This window comes from Daktulosphaira vitifoliae, unplaced genomic scaffold (assembly GCF_025091365.1).
Source record: "Daktulosphaira vitifoliae isolate Bord-2020 unplaced genomic scaffold, ASM2509136v1 Scaffold_4, whole genome shotgun sequence".
In the NCBI taxonomy this organism is placed as follows: domain Eukaryota; kingdom Metazoa; phylum Arthropoda; class Insecta; order Hemiptera; family Phylloxeridae; genus Daktulosphaira; species Daktulosphaira vitifoliae.
In genome coordinates this window covers 2,978,750-2,995,609 of record NW_026099575.1, presented here as the reverse complement: position 1 = coordinate 2,995,609, position 16,860 = coordinate 2,978,750, and the positions used below count along the sequence as shown (strand labels likewise).

The following is a 16,860-nucleotide window of genomic DNA, read 5'->3' as shown; positions in this document are numbered from 1 at the left end:
AAAAAATTGATTTATTTTTATTATTATTGATTTATTATAAAAAATATCCTTTAAACATAGTCTAAAAAAGCAATAATTATTAAAAAAAAATTCAAAAATGATATAATTGTTCAAAAGTTATAATTGTCAGTTGAATGTGAGATATTCTATATACATGTATGAATGTATATATGGATATTAAATTGTAAATTAAAATCTCAAACAATTAACAAAATGTAGTATTACTAATTTCCATCAAGTTTTATTGATTAAAAAGATCTTTGAATGTTTAATGTATTAATTAATTCTGTAATTAATATTTAAAGTACTTTATCAGTAAAAATAATTTTGGGTCTTTATTAGGGCTTAGTTATCTTCATAGATCTTTATATGATGTAAGGTGTTATTAACTACATTTTATAAATATTTTCAAACAATTTTTTGATAACTCAATAATATTATGACAAATATAAAGATTAACTAATTAATTTTTTTTTTAAGTAGTTTTAAAATAAAATAATTATTATGTTAAATATATTATACTTTTTATTTATTTTAATAAGATAGTTAAAAATGTAATGGAGTTGTCCACAATGAATATCATATAAACATGATTAAACACTGAATCAGTTCTTTATTATTATTATATTAATAATTTTTCTTTATATGTTATAATTAAAACAAAATATTTAAATAATAAATTTTTACAATGATACATTTTTAAAAAAATTAAAATATGAATCTATAATATCAAAATCAAGTGTTTAGAGTGAATGAGTTTGTTGTCTCTTTGAGAGCTGTAATTACAAAATTTACACTATTTAATACATCAAATGATCATCTTTATTGGTTTATGTTTTATGACAATATTATAGCCATCATTATATTATTATGAAATATTTTAATAATTGTGGAAAAAAATAATGTTGGCTCAGCCTTAATCTTTATTAATAAAATTAATATATATAATATAATAATGTCATTACTATATTAATACCAATGAACTATTATTGCTATTTATATGATATCAACAATAAGTGCTTGAATAATTAAAAATTATTTTTAGTTATAAAAAAATTAAGTTTGCTGTATTAATACTTTTTTTATGTATTTACATTTAAAATTTTGCCGCACAGTCTTCAATTAAGCTTAAATATAACTTAAAGCTTTTAAAAGTGTTCAGCTTAACATTAGTGTTGCGCTTTTGTGCATGCCAATATAGATGTCTGATATGTTGTTTTATACGGCAAGGGTTGGCCACATGTTCCGCATTCATGGCCAGGTGCCTCTCAATGATCTGGTTGTTGAAGAAAGAACTGACAATCCAACACAATATTCATTTTCTATTTATTCAAACAATAAGTAATATAAAATTATTTTTTATAAAATACTGTAAAGCTTTATTTTTAAATTGAAATTTTTAGGGTTATCACTATTGCGGCCAGTAGTCAAGAAGAAAAAGATAAATGGTTGGAGGATATTGCGTGTAGTGTACAGAAGTATAAAGGAGAATGTACTACTAATATTGAACCATCAAATATTTACCTGAGTTTAAAATCGTGTAGTAAGTTTTTACTCTACCTATATATTTGAGTTTATATATATATTTTAAATATTGAACTATTATAGATTCATCTGATGATATGATGAGTAATAATGGTGATTGTAATGGTGATTTATCTGAGATAAACAATAAAACACCAAATACTGCACAAAGAAACAATACAACTGTTCATGTCTGCTGGCATAGAAATACAAGTATTGGGATGGCTGATCACTTGAAGGCCATCGAGGTTTAAGTTATTATTATAAATATGTTGTCTGTTTTTTTAACTGTATTTTTTAAAACTTTTTAGAATCAATTAAGTGGATTTTTGCTTCGTAAATTTAAAAATAGTAATGGTTGGCAGAAGTTATGGGTTGTTTTTACAAATTTTTGTTTATTTTTTTACAAATCTTTTCAAGATGATTCTCCATTAGCAAGCCTACCTTTATTGGGATACAGTATATCCAAACCAAATGAAAAAGACTCTATTCAAAAAGACTTTGTTTTTAAATTACAATTTAAAAGTCACATATATTTTTTTAGAGCTGAAAGTGAATATACATTTGGAAGGTATGTGTATTTATTTAAGAGCATAAATAGTTATCCATTTTCATAAAAAATTAGTTTAAATTTTTTAAAAAATTAAAAAATTATGAGTAGTTTTGACTATATAATATTCCAATTTATATTGAGTCACAAAATATTTTCTTTGTATTAATAGCTCCATATTTTCTTAAATCAATATATTGTAACAAGCTACTAAAAAATTATATTTTAGAATCTTTTGAACATTACATTAAATAAAAAATGATCATTTCTTTATTATAATAATCTATGAGGACTTATAGATATGGAAAGAAATATAAAAATATAGTTGAGTTATTTCTTATAGTTTTTATTAAATAACTAATTTTAGATGGATGGAAGTTATTGGAAGTGCAACCCAACATTCAGGTCGTATGAGACTGTTTAGTCGCAAAGATAGTGAAAACAATTACACTGATTTAATAGTCAAGTAAAATTTGTAATCAAAATTTTTAATTTGTGAGATAATATTTTAGTAAATTAATTTTTATATGTTAAAAAGGGGTTATTGTGTTATTAATCCATTCTTTTCATCTCTCTACTACACTAATACATCCAAGATTTAAAAAATAATTGTTTTTTTATTAAATTAAATTCCTTAATTTTATTCGTCACAATTTATTTATTTTACTATTTATTTATAAAATGTACTTTCAAATATTACGAAATATAAAATTATTTTTTTACAGTTTTTAGATTATTATAAGTATAATATGATGATAACTTAAATAAATTTTAATAAGTAATAATAAGTAACATTTTGGTGTAAAATATTATAACTATTATTATGATTATTATTTATTCCATTTTTTGTCCAATATTATGTTCTAAATTATAATTTTTATTGTATGAAAAATTTGTTCTTTTATACCTGTTGAATAAAACAATTTCAAATATTTAAACTTGTATTGATTTTATAAATATTTTTTTTATAACTAAATTTTTTTAAATTTCTAGATATTCATTGCTGTTGGAATATTCTCTAAAAGTTATATTAATTAAATAATATAATTTTTAAATAAAATTTGAAATATATTTAAATAAAACTATGTTTTATAATTGTTTAACAAACAGTTATGCAAATAAAAAGAGCTCTATATAATTAATTACATAAAAAAAAACATCATTAGCATAAAATGTTTTTAAAGAATATTAATATTCTTTAACGTCCACAATTTTATAAATAAGACTCAAATTATTTCTTCTAAGTTTTTCGTTAGATAATAAGTATTAAATTTCATAAATTTAGAGGAAAATTTTTTTTCATTTTTCATCATTAAATTTAGCACATTATAGAAAATTGTATTTATTTGTGTAAATGTACAAATGTGAGTATATTAAAATCATTAAATTTAATAATAAAAATAACATATAAATTTTAAGAATAAATTAATTTATACAAGCTAAATCATCATTGATAAGTCCTAATATCAAAACTTTACTACATATATAATTATATATAGATTTATTTATAGTCACAGTAATGTTTTAAAAGTAGGACTACATGTGATATTGTATTTTTTTTTTGTTATTATTCAAAAGTATTAATTAGAGAACATTAATAATATTGAATGTATTAATAATACGTAGGACATAAGACTTCTGTAGTTGAGCATTTTAATAATGATGTAAACGCCTTATAACATTACATCTATGTCTATAGATTTATCACCATAAATGTAATCAAATACTGTTTGTTCCATTGTTTCATCTTCTAGATTCTGAGTACTTCTCATAGAACGGTCTGATGAAACTAGGTTTTCTTCACCAAATTCTTCATTAGTATAACGATCACGAATGTCTTTCATTATACAAGACTCCAGTTTTTTATGCTACAACAAAATATAATATTTGATTCTTCTTTATTAGTTTGGACATTAACAATGCTATTACTTTATAACATTTAAAGAAGAACATTGGTCTGACTAATTCTTTGGCAAACTTGTCTTTTCTCTCGTCTGGTACACACATCTATAAAAGCACGTTTAATTAAATGTATTTACATAATGATAATAATATCAATATGTACAAACCGAGAACTGTTTGCAATACTCAATTCCATCAGTCATATCTTGTTTAAGTTCATCAGAAATAGGTAGTCTACGTACTCTCTCGTTCATGTTTTCATAGTCAGGTTCCAGATTATGATTGAGCTGTAGAATCAACGCATTTTTAGTTGTATATTACAAAAATTCAAGACACATACTTACATATCCAAGTTCTTGCATAACACATGTTATATTTCTGATTTTTCCAGACATTTTAGTGGTCAAAGAATCCAATTGGTTTCGGACATCAAATCCTCCAACCCTCTAAAATTATTATTATTTTAATTATCATAAAAAAAAATAGTTAAGTTAGTGATTCAATCTTATTCTACTGAATGAGGAGTACTCAAAAGAGACATTAGAGGATATCGTGGAATGAAGTGCATATTGTTTGCTGACGACATAGTGTTAATAGAAGAAAATAGGGAGGAAATTAATCAAAGGCTAGAGGTGTAGAGATCAGCTCTTGAAGAAAAGGGTTTAAGAATAAGTAGAAGTAAGACAGAGTATATAGAGTACGAGTTTGACAAAGGAGAACACGAGGTAGGTGAAATGAGGAGGTCAGTGACAATAGACGAGGACGTGATTGGAGAGGTGGAAAGTTTTAAGTATTTAGGTTCAGTTGTGCAAAAGAGTGGTGGTATTGACGAGGATGTAAGATACAGAATTAAGTGCTTGTGGTTGAAGTGGAAAGAAGCGTTTTATGCGATAAAAGAATTCCAATGAGGCTGAAAGGTAAATTCTACAAGACTGTAGTGAGGCCAGCTATGATGTATGGTTGGCTGAAAATAGATCAGAAAAAGAGTGTAACAGAGATGGATGTGTGGAGTGATTACAGAAAATAGGATAACAAACGAACATATAAGGAGAGTATAGGTGCAGCGTCAATCGTGGATAAGACGAGAGAAAATAGACTTAGATGATTTGGTCATGTTATGAGGAGAGAAGAATCTGAAGCTGTAAGATAGTTGTAGAAATGAAAGTTAAAGGAAGAAGAGGTAGAGGTATTTTAAAAACCATGACTTTTCAAAAAACAAAATGTTATTGGGTAGTTATAGAATAGTATAATAATAAAATTAATAGTCTTTAAAAATTAAAAATATTTACTAATAAATCATTATTACAAAGAGTAATCATTAAGAAATGAACTTAATGAATATAGCGTAGAATAAAAAGTGTATTATAAATTATTTTATTTTAGTTTGATACTTAAATAATAAATAACTTATAAGTTTTTCTCATTGTACTGTAAAACTTACTGATGTCCGATGAGACGAAAAGAATGGTTGGTAAAATGGTTGGTACATTTGACCTCCAGTCATAGTGGATGCTGACATCATTGGAAAAGGGACTGATGGGTAAGTCGCTTGTTGTATTCCTGTAGGAGATGAAATCCTGGCCAGAAACATATCGTTTGTATTAGCCATAGAAGGATTTGGTGGATAAAATAGTGTATTAGCAACGTATTGAGGCTGTTCTACCATAGACTGCGTAGTCCACGATTTTACAGGTTGTGACGAAAAGTGTGATTGTTGAGAGGATTGTTTCTGAAAAATATTTTAATCTTTGAATACATCTAATTTGAATTTAGAATAAAAATAATACAGAAAAAAAATTTTTTCATAATAAAATGATGAACTGTATTATAGAACTGGGAATCTTATTTCTTTACGGGCCGTATATTCAATTGTTTAGAATTTAGTGAGTCAATATTAATAGGGTTTAAAGTTAGAATTTCTAAGTTATTAATTTAAAACGTTAAAAGCATAATTTTACAACTGTACTTTTTAATATAATTAAAAAAGTGATCAAGTAATTTAATACAAATATACTGTACTGGTATATTATTGTTAAATTTTACTTACAGACAATAGAGAACTATTAAGGTCGTATCGATGGGGGGAGGGCAGTCATTTGCAACGAAAATAATTACACGTTTAAGTTATAATTTGGCATAAGTAGTTGACAGGCTCTGATTTACCAATTTATTGTCTAGTACAATTTAAAATGTTGGATCCCTTAAATAATATATTTAATTCGTATAAGCCAAAAAAGAGATTCTTTATTGCTAAGACGCTTCCTTTTGGGTATTTTTTTAAATTTAACTACACTTGTTAAAATCTTGATGAAGACTGACGATACATTTGATCTACAAGAATGTTGTCAAAAGACGCCGAATTTCACTGTAGTTTTACTAAATATTAAAAAAAAAAAAATGAACTACAGTTAACAGACCGGATAATAGCTAGCAGGCCGCCGTAGATGAATATATCTATTATAAAGTTAAAAATATTTCATTTCTCGGTAAAATTTGTAAAAATGTGGATATTTAATATAATTTATGTTTTTTATTCGAAATTTTCAATAAATTAATTTTATCAAAGTAAATTAAAAAAGTCAGACTTTTTAAGTAAATTTGTGATAATTGGTAGAGTAAAATCATCCCTATCGTTGGAGGTGGTAAGCAGCAGAGCAATCGATTCGCATCATGGGACCCTGGTACAAACCGTGCCGATTCGCTGAGGTGCAACATACTGTATATGATAATGACTTTTTCAAAAGAAGGGGAAGGTAGACATGCGCAGATTAATATAGGTAGATAATCTAAAAAGACCATGTCCGTTGAGCGACGCGTATTCAGAATTAATAGTTTTAATAGTTCATCAGCTACTCAAAAATACAATCTACTATGGAAAATAAACTAATATCTCTTTAGTGTCATCATGGATGAATCAATAAAAAATAGTTTTCATATGCAAATTAGTTTTATGCCTTTAATATCAAATAGAAAATAGTGATTTACTTACATTGCTTTTTAAATTATTGATTCGTTATTATTTTTTAAATTAATATTTCTGTACAATTATATTTTAAGTTATATCAATTTCAAAAAATAAATGTTGTATTCTCTTTTTGTTATCAGTGTCGATAATAGGAATCACGGATCACAATGCAAATATTTTTCACAATATAAATTATGACTTGTGTACGCCGAGTTTATTTTTCATGAAATAAGTTTGTGAAGTCTATTTAAACGCGGATTCCTAAGTAAACGCAAAAGTTACATTTTCATTACACCAGTTCTGCTAGCAATTAAAAGTAGGTTTTATTTTATACTAAAGGGACCAATATTAAACGCGTACTTAAGACAAATCTACTTATGTAAGTCTGTAAAATAATCTTTAATAAAATGAAAATTTTTTAATTTTTTACTCTTTCACAGAAAAACTGTTTGTTGTTCTATAAAAAAAATTAGACTTCATACCGTTTATAAAAAACAATATATTTTTTATAAGAATTATTGTAGTTTAATGGCCAATTTAATTATTGAATGAAATCAATTAATATTATATGTCAATTGATATATAGCCTTTGAGCTATGTTTTTAATAAAGGAATAAGTATAGTATGAAAAAAATAGAAATGCTAATTTAAATTTTGGAAAAATTAGCTCCAAAAAGTTTCTGAATTTCCAAATTGCGCTTAATAAAGGATACTAAGGGCTATGAGATCCGATGGGTAATAAAGTTATCCTATCGAAAGTCAGAGTATAATAAGACGATTGAGCAATATTTTGTAAGTTTTTTTAATTGATTGAATGAATAATTTTTCTTTAAGAAAATTAAAAAATACTTACAACGTGTGAATTATATCCAGACAAAATAGCTTGCTGTAATTTAGCTAAATCGAAGCCTGGTTGATTTTTACCAAAAGCATCTTCTTGGTTTGGCTTATTTTGGTGATGACTTACAAACTCGTGTGCATTGGCGTTCTGACTTAAAGCATGTTTTAGCGATGCCAAAGTTGGTGTAGGTACACTCATGGGCATATTACCATTGCACTTGGCTGTAGCAATTTTCATTTCTTTACGCACTTCTTTTACAACTTCGGGACCAAAGCAAGTCTCGTATATCTAGACAGACCACAATTTATTTAGAACGAACAATCGTCCCTTTAATATGTAAGTATTTAGAACACATGGAATGTAGTTCCTATTTTCACATTTAAATAATTATTACAAGTTTAATATGAGGGCGAATTAAATAGATTTAGATGTTGACCCTACCCCTTTCAAAATTAAAATTAAAATATATCTGTTTAATAACAACGTATTTAATTACCCTCTAATTCGCATTTAAATTTAACTGGCTATTGGATTGTTAGAGATAAACTCACCCAATTGTTAGACGCGACACTTATGAAAGTTTTACCCACAAAATTATACCTGTTATGGTCAGTCGATTTCAGTGCGCACATCAAGATATATTGTCAAAACGTCAGTTTTAGTACTCGGTAGTTGCTGTCTAATATCAACCTTATGTCAAATATTAGTTTGTTTATTCTTGACACTTTTAATCATCTCTTTGTTTCCTAACTCAATTACTTGTATCATGTACTTACATCATGTTAGTTACATTTTTCACCGGTTCGCTTAGTATTTGTGACTTGTATTTGGTCTGCACCTTATACCTTGGCATTACCCTCCTAAACTTCTTATAAAAACGGCTCTTCGACTCTTTCATTATAACTAAAGTGTCAGTAGAGTACACTTTGACTACCAACACTACATCGTAGTTTTTTCTTTTTTTGTTTTAAGACAGAAGAAATACCCCTTCAAAATACGTTTTAACTACTTCTTTTTTTACTCTCTCGCCTTTACTTCAAATTCTAGGGAAGGTTACTTGTATCCTAAACCTCCGCTATTAATACAATCTCCCATATCATCAATACATACACCAGCAGTTGAAAACCCTCTTTATGGATCTTTCTTTTTTATTATTATTTTTATTATTAATGAAAAATGAGACTTGTTAAGGCTAATGTGTTTAGATTTTTTAATTCATCTTTATGTTTTCAATAAAAATCAAATAACAATATTTTTTAAAGATTTTTGGTTTTCTAATAAATGTTCGAAAATATTTAAGATAATTAAAGTTAATACCCTATGATTAAAATAAAGGAAAAAAATGTGATTTAATCAAACGGAAATGAATAAAAATTTTACTGTCAGGTTAATGAATTTCTTCTTAATAATACTTAAAAGTTGGTCTTTAATAATTGCAGTTTACCTATTATCAGTTAAAAAAGTAAAAATGTTATTATTTATGATTTTTTTTACCTTCATCATTGCGTATTTTTTTATAAATTTGTCATCTCCGGATGTAAATGCCAAGTAACCGTTGATTCTAAGTACAATTATGAGCGTAATAGCCAACAAAATATTCTTCATAGTGCTCTCCTATAACACATAATAGTTTACCCAAATATTTTACTTACAAATTTGAAGTTTAATGATATAATTTCAGCAATTATAATGAGTATGTATCTATACATTTAATTTTAATCATGTAGCTGTGAGTGAAAATCAGGTGAAATATTAGGTATTGAAAGACGATAAGACAAAGTTTAAATAAAATTAAAACTATATTAAAAATATTATTTATTTAAAAACTAAAAAATATTAAATATATTAAACTCAAAAGTCACAAAAAATTACTGAAAAGTCGCGGATACGTATTTCTGAAACAATGTTAACATTATCAACGCTAATGTCAGTATGAGTTTAATATTTTTTAGTTTTTGAATTAATAATATTTTTAATATATTTTTAATTTTCTTTAATTAATTAGCCACAATGATCAATTTTTATTATGCATAAATAAACAAGGTTCGTTTTGGACAGGATATTGTAATTTATGTCTGTTTTTGAGGATTTGTTGAATTTTGAGTTTTGGTGTTTGGGATCTTAGTAAATGTTTCAGAAGTAGGAAAAATGATCCTCAATTAAAAAAAGTACCAATTCGGTAAACTTCATGAGATATACCCCTTAAAAAACTTGTAGAACCACCTCTAATCTTGTCAAGTGCAATAAATATCTAAATAACTAAATTTAATTCAAGTTTTTTGAACTTTTTCAAACCCAACCCAACTTTTGATTGATTCTATCCTCTCACAAAATGTGTATAGATATTTAAATATTGATAGTCAATACTTTTAGTTTATATTTACTAACAAAGTATAACATTCAAATACAACACAGGATTTTTAACACAATTATTTATATTAGGTTGAATAGAATGTTTTTTTATTAAGTTTTAGAAAAACTTTTGAAATTTTTTTATTATTTGTTTGATTTCAATAAAAGTTGATTTTTATATTTTATGTTCTTAAAAAAACTTATTAGAAACAGGATACTTAGGAAAATAACTACCGTAGTCATTTTTTATATAATTATTATTTTTATTCTTCATGGGCTTAACTGTATTGTAATTTTAAGTTCTAAAATTAAATAACCAAATAATTTTGTAAAAAAACACTACAAAACTAAATTATAGAAAATTAAACAGTTTTTTAAATAGGATTTTAAAATTTTAATTTTAAATAAAAATACGTAATAAAATAATATACGCTAATTTAATTTTAATAGAGTTTCAAAGAAGATAAATATTTAAATTAAAATATTTCAGTTCATATTTAAGTAATAGATAAAAATAATACTAACAACACTGAAAATGAATACTAAACAATTTAAAATGTTTATTTGGATAAAAGTCTAAATTTTGTTTTGAAATTTAATTTTCGATTTATACTGCTATAAATCAATTCCTAAATAATTTTTCATGATAAGTTAGATAATTTGTCAAAGAAAATTTGTCAAAGAAAATTTAAAAGGAGACATTTTTTTCGTATAAGATGATTTGTATTATATCAATAAAAGTAATCATAACACTTAAAAATTATGAAATAAAAAAGTATCTTATACAATTTAAAATCATTTTTTTGTATTTTTTGTTTAATATGAGTAATTTGATAAAATATATTTATTTATTTGAAGTTATTACTTAGTAATAAGTAAATGTTTGTTTATATAAACATAGTTTAATTGAAAATTTTCATTTGTATTAAATTAATGTTTTTTATTCAGTTTTTGGTCAAAAAATATCATAAAAGTTATTTATAATGTTATTAATACAGCTGTTTGAAATCGGGCATTTGTAAAATAAAATGTGAGAGTTTTAATAAAAGTAACGTAGGATAAACAAAAAGAAATATTAAGATGTTTGTAGCTGAACATTTATTGACACATAATCAATTCATTAAAACCATAAAATTAATTAAAAACGTAAATAATTATGAAAAATTTATTATAAGGGAGATAATAGAAATGTTTAAAAATAAGAACAATTTAATAATTTGGTCCAATAAAAGATTATTATTAAACTTGTGTAAATTGCCAAATTATAATATTACTTAGTGATAACGTCACAAGGGGTAAAAGTATTTTTTTGGTTAGGGTGTCGTCAGTATGTNCTAAAAAAAAATTAATTAAAAAATTACTAAATATATTGAATACGTATTTCGAGAATAATGTTACCATTATACAGGGTGTTCAGTAAGTCAGGAAACGGGTTTCTATTGTTCTCATTATTTGTAACAATGAGAACAATAGAAACCCGTTTCCTGACTTACTGAACACCCTGTATAATGGTAACATTATTCTCGAAATACGTATTCAATATATTTAGTAATTTTTTAATTAATTTTTTTTTAGTTTCAAATAAATTTTTTTCATTCTAAATAATAAATCACAATTTTTATCTGACCGATCAAAATGTTTTGTAAGAAAAGAACTAAAAAAATTACTATTTTGTACAAATTAGATAATAAAAAATGTTTTTTTTTCTTATTAAGGATACATAATAAAAGATATTCTTTTAATAGTGTCTAAAGTTGAAAATAATTTATAAAAAAAGTAATATAATCACTTGATATGTTTATTATGTTGAATATTTATTAGATTTGTCACAATATCTTAAACCACCCTTTGTAGGTAAAGTGAGGTACTGGTAAAGGTAATTAGTAAATTACTTAAAGTATGTTAACATTTTGATATGGGGAAGGTTATCGACTTACGAGAAAGGAATTATTTTCGTGCGAATAGCATAACATTCTTTCGTATGCCTCGCAAATTATAAAGACAGCTAAATTGAATAAATTTTGAAGAATTTTTTTTGTTTATCGTCCATGTTTTGAAAAGTGATTTTTTTTTCAATAGTGTCTATAAATAGCTTAATTATTTCAAATTTGTTTAAATTTTGTTGAGAGTACTTATATCTAATAATATTTTTGTGAAATAAATAGTTTTATTAGCTGAATACTACATTTATTTTCTTGATTTAACAAAGTATTTATTCATTTTATTAAATTTTTATTCTTCTAATAAAAATGATAATATTTAGAGAATCACTGAGTATGCAACAACTTTATAACTTTTTATAATTTTATGTAAAAATTATAATACTAAATTTAATTACTATAAATGGTATGCTTGTATTATACTTATAAATCTTAAAACCTGTAATCAGGGCATAATTAAGAAAATAGCTATTGATGTTGATCACTTTCAGATATCATCAATACTTGTAACAATTACGCGACATCATTCAAATTATGCTGTGACCACACTGCTGTGTTTTTGAAATCATTATCTAACCTAAATAAAATTATTAATAAATCTAATTTACGAAATTTGTACAGAATGATCCTTGAAGATAAAGTAATTTCTATAACTTTTGATACAATTACATCAATTCATTAAAATTTTTGTTAAAAAGAATTATTGTCCTCTTAGATTACGTTAAAAATATATTTTTCATTATTTATCAGAATTAAGAAAAAATAATTAAAACAATATACAGGGTGGCCCACCACTCACTGACAACTTAAATAACTTTTGATCCAGTTAATATTTTTAGTTGATTTTTTTTTTAAATAATATTTATACGTTAGGTCTATAGCTATATCTCAATAATTAATTTTTTTACATTTTATTAAAAATATTAATTATTTTAAAATTTTAAATAAAATGTAAAAAAAAAATCTAAGATAGCTATTTTGTAGAGTAGAATTTAAGAAAAATTTTAGTAAAAAAATATCTTATTAATATTCAGTAGTAAATATTCTGTAGCGTTTTGAAGTTTGTAAAAATTTGAATTTTCATGTACTATTTTACGGTTATAAACATTGAAATACGTATTGAGAAAAGGACAGAAGAAAACGCTATCTTTTCATGATTACTGTGTATACATATGATGATAGTGTGTATACATTACAAACATGGCATTAATACCATGATAAGAAATTAGATAAGGCAATTATTACTTATCACTCTCATTCAAAAGTATATTGAAAAGATAGCGTTTTCTTCTGTCCTTTTCTCAATACGTATTTCAATGTTTAATACCGTAAAATAGTACATGAAAATTCAAATTTTTACAAACTTCAAAACGCTACAGAATATTTACTACTGAATATTAATAAGATATTTTTTTACTAAAATTTTTCTTAAATTCTACTCTACAAAATAGCTATCTTAGATTTTTTTTTTACATTTTATTTAAAATTTTAAAATAATTAATATTTTTAATAAAATGTAAAAAAATTAATTATTGAGATATAGCTATAGACCTAACGTATAAATATTATTTAAAAAAAAAATCAACTAAAAATATTAACTGGATCAAAAGTTATTTAAGTTGTCAGTGAGTGGTGGGCCACTCTGTATATAATATATATTAATAATAATAATCATTACTTATTCGATATCTTAATATTAATTTTTAACTTTATAAAAGTCGCTGTAAAGTCATTTGTTTGGTATTCCTTTAATATAAAACTTTATAATACTATGGTTGTTAACTAAAAATTTTATAATAAAAATTTTCAGATTATTTCATTATACAAAGGTATTAAATAGCTGTTCTAATTTTTAGCGCGAACTAGATAATAAAAATGTAGGATAAACATAATAATGAATAAAAATACACGCGATTGTCTAGTTCAAAGCGGTTGTATATTAATGGGAAAATAATTTTATTCGCTTTGATCGAATTCAAAATATTTTCTTTTGAACATTAATTTAATGGTTTAGTATGAAAAATTACACTATAGCAGTATAGTTGTATCTAATACGATGCACGAAAAACCTAAGAAGACTTGCTGAGAATACGGACGTTTACCTAATTTTTTATAAATAAATATTGTGATATACACAAAATATACTTTGTGGACACGCAAAATTTATCGTTTGCAGTTATTTTTTTTTCTAACTGTAGCGTGTGTTATTTTTCCCATTTGTGTTATTACTATAGTTGTTAACGAATAATAATATGTATAGCGTGTTTTCTGTGAATTAATAAAGGTACTTAAATATTTGACACAGAAAAGAAGAATCCAAGTGTGACAATTTATTTAATTCGTGTTGTCTTCTCTAAGTATTACGTGCATTTAAAAAGAAAACTCATGACAATAGCAATAATTGAGATAGAAATATGAACATATTTTTTTTCGTTGTAATAGATTTTTTTTGGATCATTAATGAAAATGAAATTAACCTAGTATAATATTTTATAGATCATTATTTCTAGAGAATTTTTTTTTAATCGTTAAGATATTTTTTACAATCTAAATATTTAGAATTATTTAGTAAAATAAATAAGGTTTATATAGTTATTGTAAGATATTTTGCAACAGTAATTGATTAAATAGGAAAATTCAGCCTTCTATTTATCTGTTCTTAGACTACTATTTTAATATATGTTGAAAAGATTTCTTGTTAGAGATACCTTGAGAGATTAAAACCCTTACCCTTTTTACATCTTTTTTTAATCGACTAAAAAATTAAAAATTGTTTAACGATAAAACTGTGTAATGTAGAATATTACATTTAAGTAATAATGTTAAATAACAATAGTAATCAAGTAAATTATACTTTTAATGAAAATCGGATAAAATGATAATCTTTTAATAAATTTAAAATGAATTTAGTGTGTTGTTAGGTCAATATGTGTTAATAAAGTGTGGTTAAAATTCATTCCGTTAGGTGAACAGTTAGAAAATACTATTTAATATACGTGATATATTTATTTTATGGACAAAGGAGGTGCAATGTAGATATTTATTATGAGTTTTTATATTATATGCTGAAGGCTTTTAGAGATGTTATGCATGAGTACACATCTCCATTTTTTAATCCGTTAACTTGAATTTATATTCATTTCTTCGAAAACAGTAAATACTAATAATGCAGTTCAATTTGCAGACTATCAAAAAAGATTACTCGATTATATGATGGTGTTGGTTAGTGAATAATGAAATTTATGTTTTATGATAAAAAAAGAAGTTATTTTAAATATTTATTAAAGAAATTAGCGTATGACAAATCGTCATTAAATTAAAAATTGTTAAATTCTTGAATATCTATTTTTAAGAGTCAAGATATAATAATTTGTCCAATAAAAATTATAAAAATATATGTTACTGAAAAAAAATTATTAAGTTAAGTTCTAAACTATAGTAATATATTTATAATTTTTTGTCTAAACATTTTTTATTGCTGTTATATTTCTTAACATTTGTCATTTTTTTTTATTTTGAATGGTTTTTTATTTATTGTACAATTTATTTAATACTAAATTTCATAAAAAGAACTCACTGATAAAACTATACATTATTAAAAATAATAAAATTAAGAACATCTGTTCACGGCTCCCAAAATGGAAGACTTACGAAACGTTACTAAAACAATTAATGACTATTGACAGTTTTTATAATTCTTGCGAATATAATTATTATTAAATATTTTAAATTAAATTATTACATAATTAAATAAAATAAAATAGTAGTTATAAAGAAGTTCTATGCAATGAGTGCAATTAACTAACGAGTGTCTGGTTCACGATCGTCTCGCTCATACTCATATTTTCTCAACTACGTTAACATTTTCTCCGATGTTCTTACTGATATGCATTTAATCGATAGGAAAAATACACTCAAATCACTTTAAATATCAAAATTTAAAAAAAACCTGGTAAACTTCGGTTTAGAAAAACTCATTGTTTTTTTCATATCATAAGACGTAACTACGTAACAAAGTTGGTAAAATACCTGTTCAATTATTACCCTACTAACAAGATATGACTTGTTTTATGTATTTATTTATTTTACCATATTTTCCTTATTTAAATAGTTACTATGAAGTGTTATTAATACTTATGTAATATAGTTTCCTTTATAACCAGCCATACTATATATTGGTTATCTAGTTGTTTTTCACTAATGAAAAAGAATTGTATTATTCTTAAGAATTTATATACATACCTGACTTTTAATTAGTGCTATAGATTAATAATTACATAAAGACTATTTTTTATGAAATTATCAAAATATAATTTAAGAAAAGTATTTTGATGATGTGCAATATTTGAACCGGAAATTCAAGTAATTAATGAGGTTTTGTCGGATCTAATAATTAGATATGTTTCATCTAATACTTGTGGTATCGCAAATCGTTTTTATTACACTATATTATTTAAACTCATTGATTTCGGCGAAAATAAAATAAATAATTTATAAATTATAAATTATGAATTATAACCATTAATTGATACATATAAAATATAATATTTAATATACATTATTTCATTACCTTATGTCAAAATATCACTTCCTCGACCACGAAATATATTTGTGTTATATTTTCACTACTTTAATTTAAAGTTTATTTTTGTAAATATTTTGTAAAGAAACACCTTTTTGTTGTTATTAAATTGTAAGTATTTTGATAATTATGTATATTTATATGTACTCTGTGATATACCAACCAGCCACAGTACTGTGTATCAGGTCAGTAACACTAAACACG

At 24.1% G+C, this 16,860-nt stretch overlaps 2 protein-coding genes across 5 annotated transcripts in view; one reads left to right on the top strand and one right to left on the bottom strand.

Annotated features, from left to right (window-relative positions):
- The window catches only part of LOC126905285 (FERM, ARHGEF and pleckstrin domain-containing protein 1-like), a 28,364-nt gene extending 25,770 nt beyond the window's left edge, over nt 1-2,594 (top strand). For all 4 annotated transcript variants that reach the window (XM_050684830.1, XM_050684832.1, XM_050684831.1 and 1 more), the window contains 5 exons: nt 1,202-1,341; nt 1,404-1,543; nt 1,609-1,772; nt 1,836-2,095; nt 2,442-2,594. In XM_050684830.1, the coding sequence (XP_050540787.1) occupies nt 1,202-1,341; nt 1,404-1,543; nt 1,609-1,772; nt 1,836-2,095; nt 2,442-2,544 (807 nt within the window). In that variant the 3' untranslated portion in view covers nt 2,545-2,594. The remainder of the gene's footprint in view (nt 1-1,201; nt 1,342-1,403; nt 1,544-1,608; nt 1,773-1,835; nt 2,096-2,441) is intronic.
- Nucleotides 2,595-3,482: 888 nt separating this feature from the next.
- On the bottom strand, nt 3,483-16,853 carry LOC126905290 (uncharacterized). Its single transcript, XM_050684852.1, has 8 exons — nt 16,645-16,853; nt 9,277-9,396; nt 7,795-8,070; nt 5,418-5,705; nt 4,321-4,422; nt 4,144-4,263; nt 4,004-4,081; nt 3,483-3,942 (listed from the first exon to the last, which is right to left on the bottom strand). The coding sequence occupies exons 2-8, from the start codon at nt 9,385-9,387 to the stop codon at nt 3,748-3,750; spliced, it is 1,170 nt and encodes a 389-aa protein (XP_050540809.1). The 5' UTR covers nt 9,388-9,396; nt 16,645-16,853; the 3' UTR covers nt 3,483-3,747.
- Nucleotides 16,854-16,860: the final 7 nt, after the last annotated feature.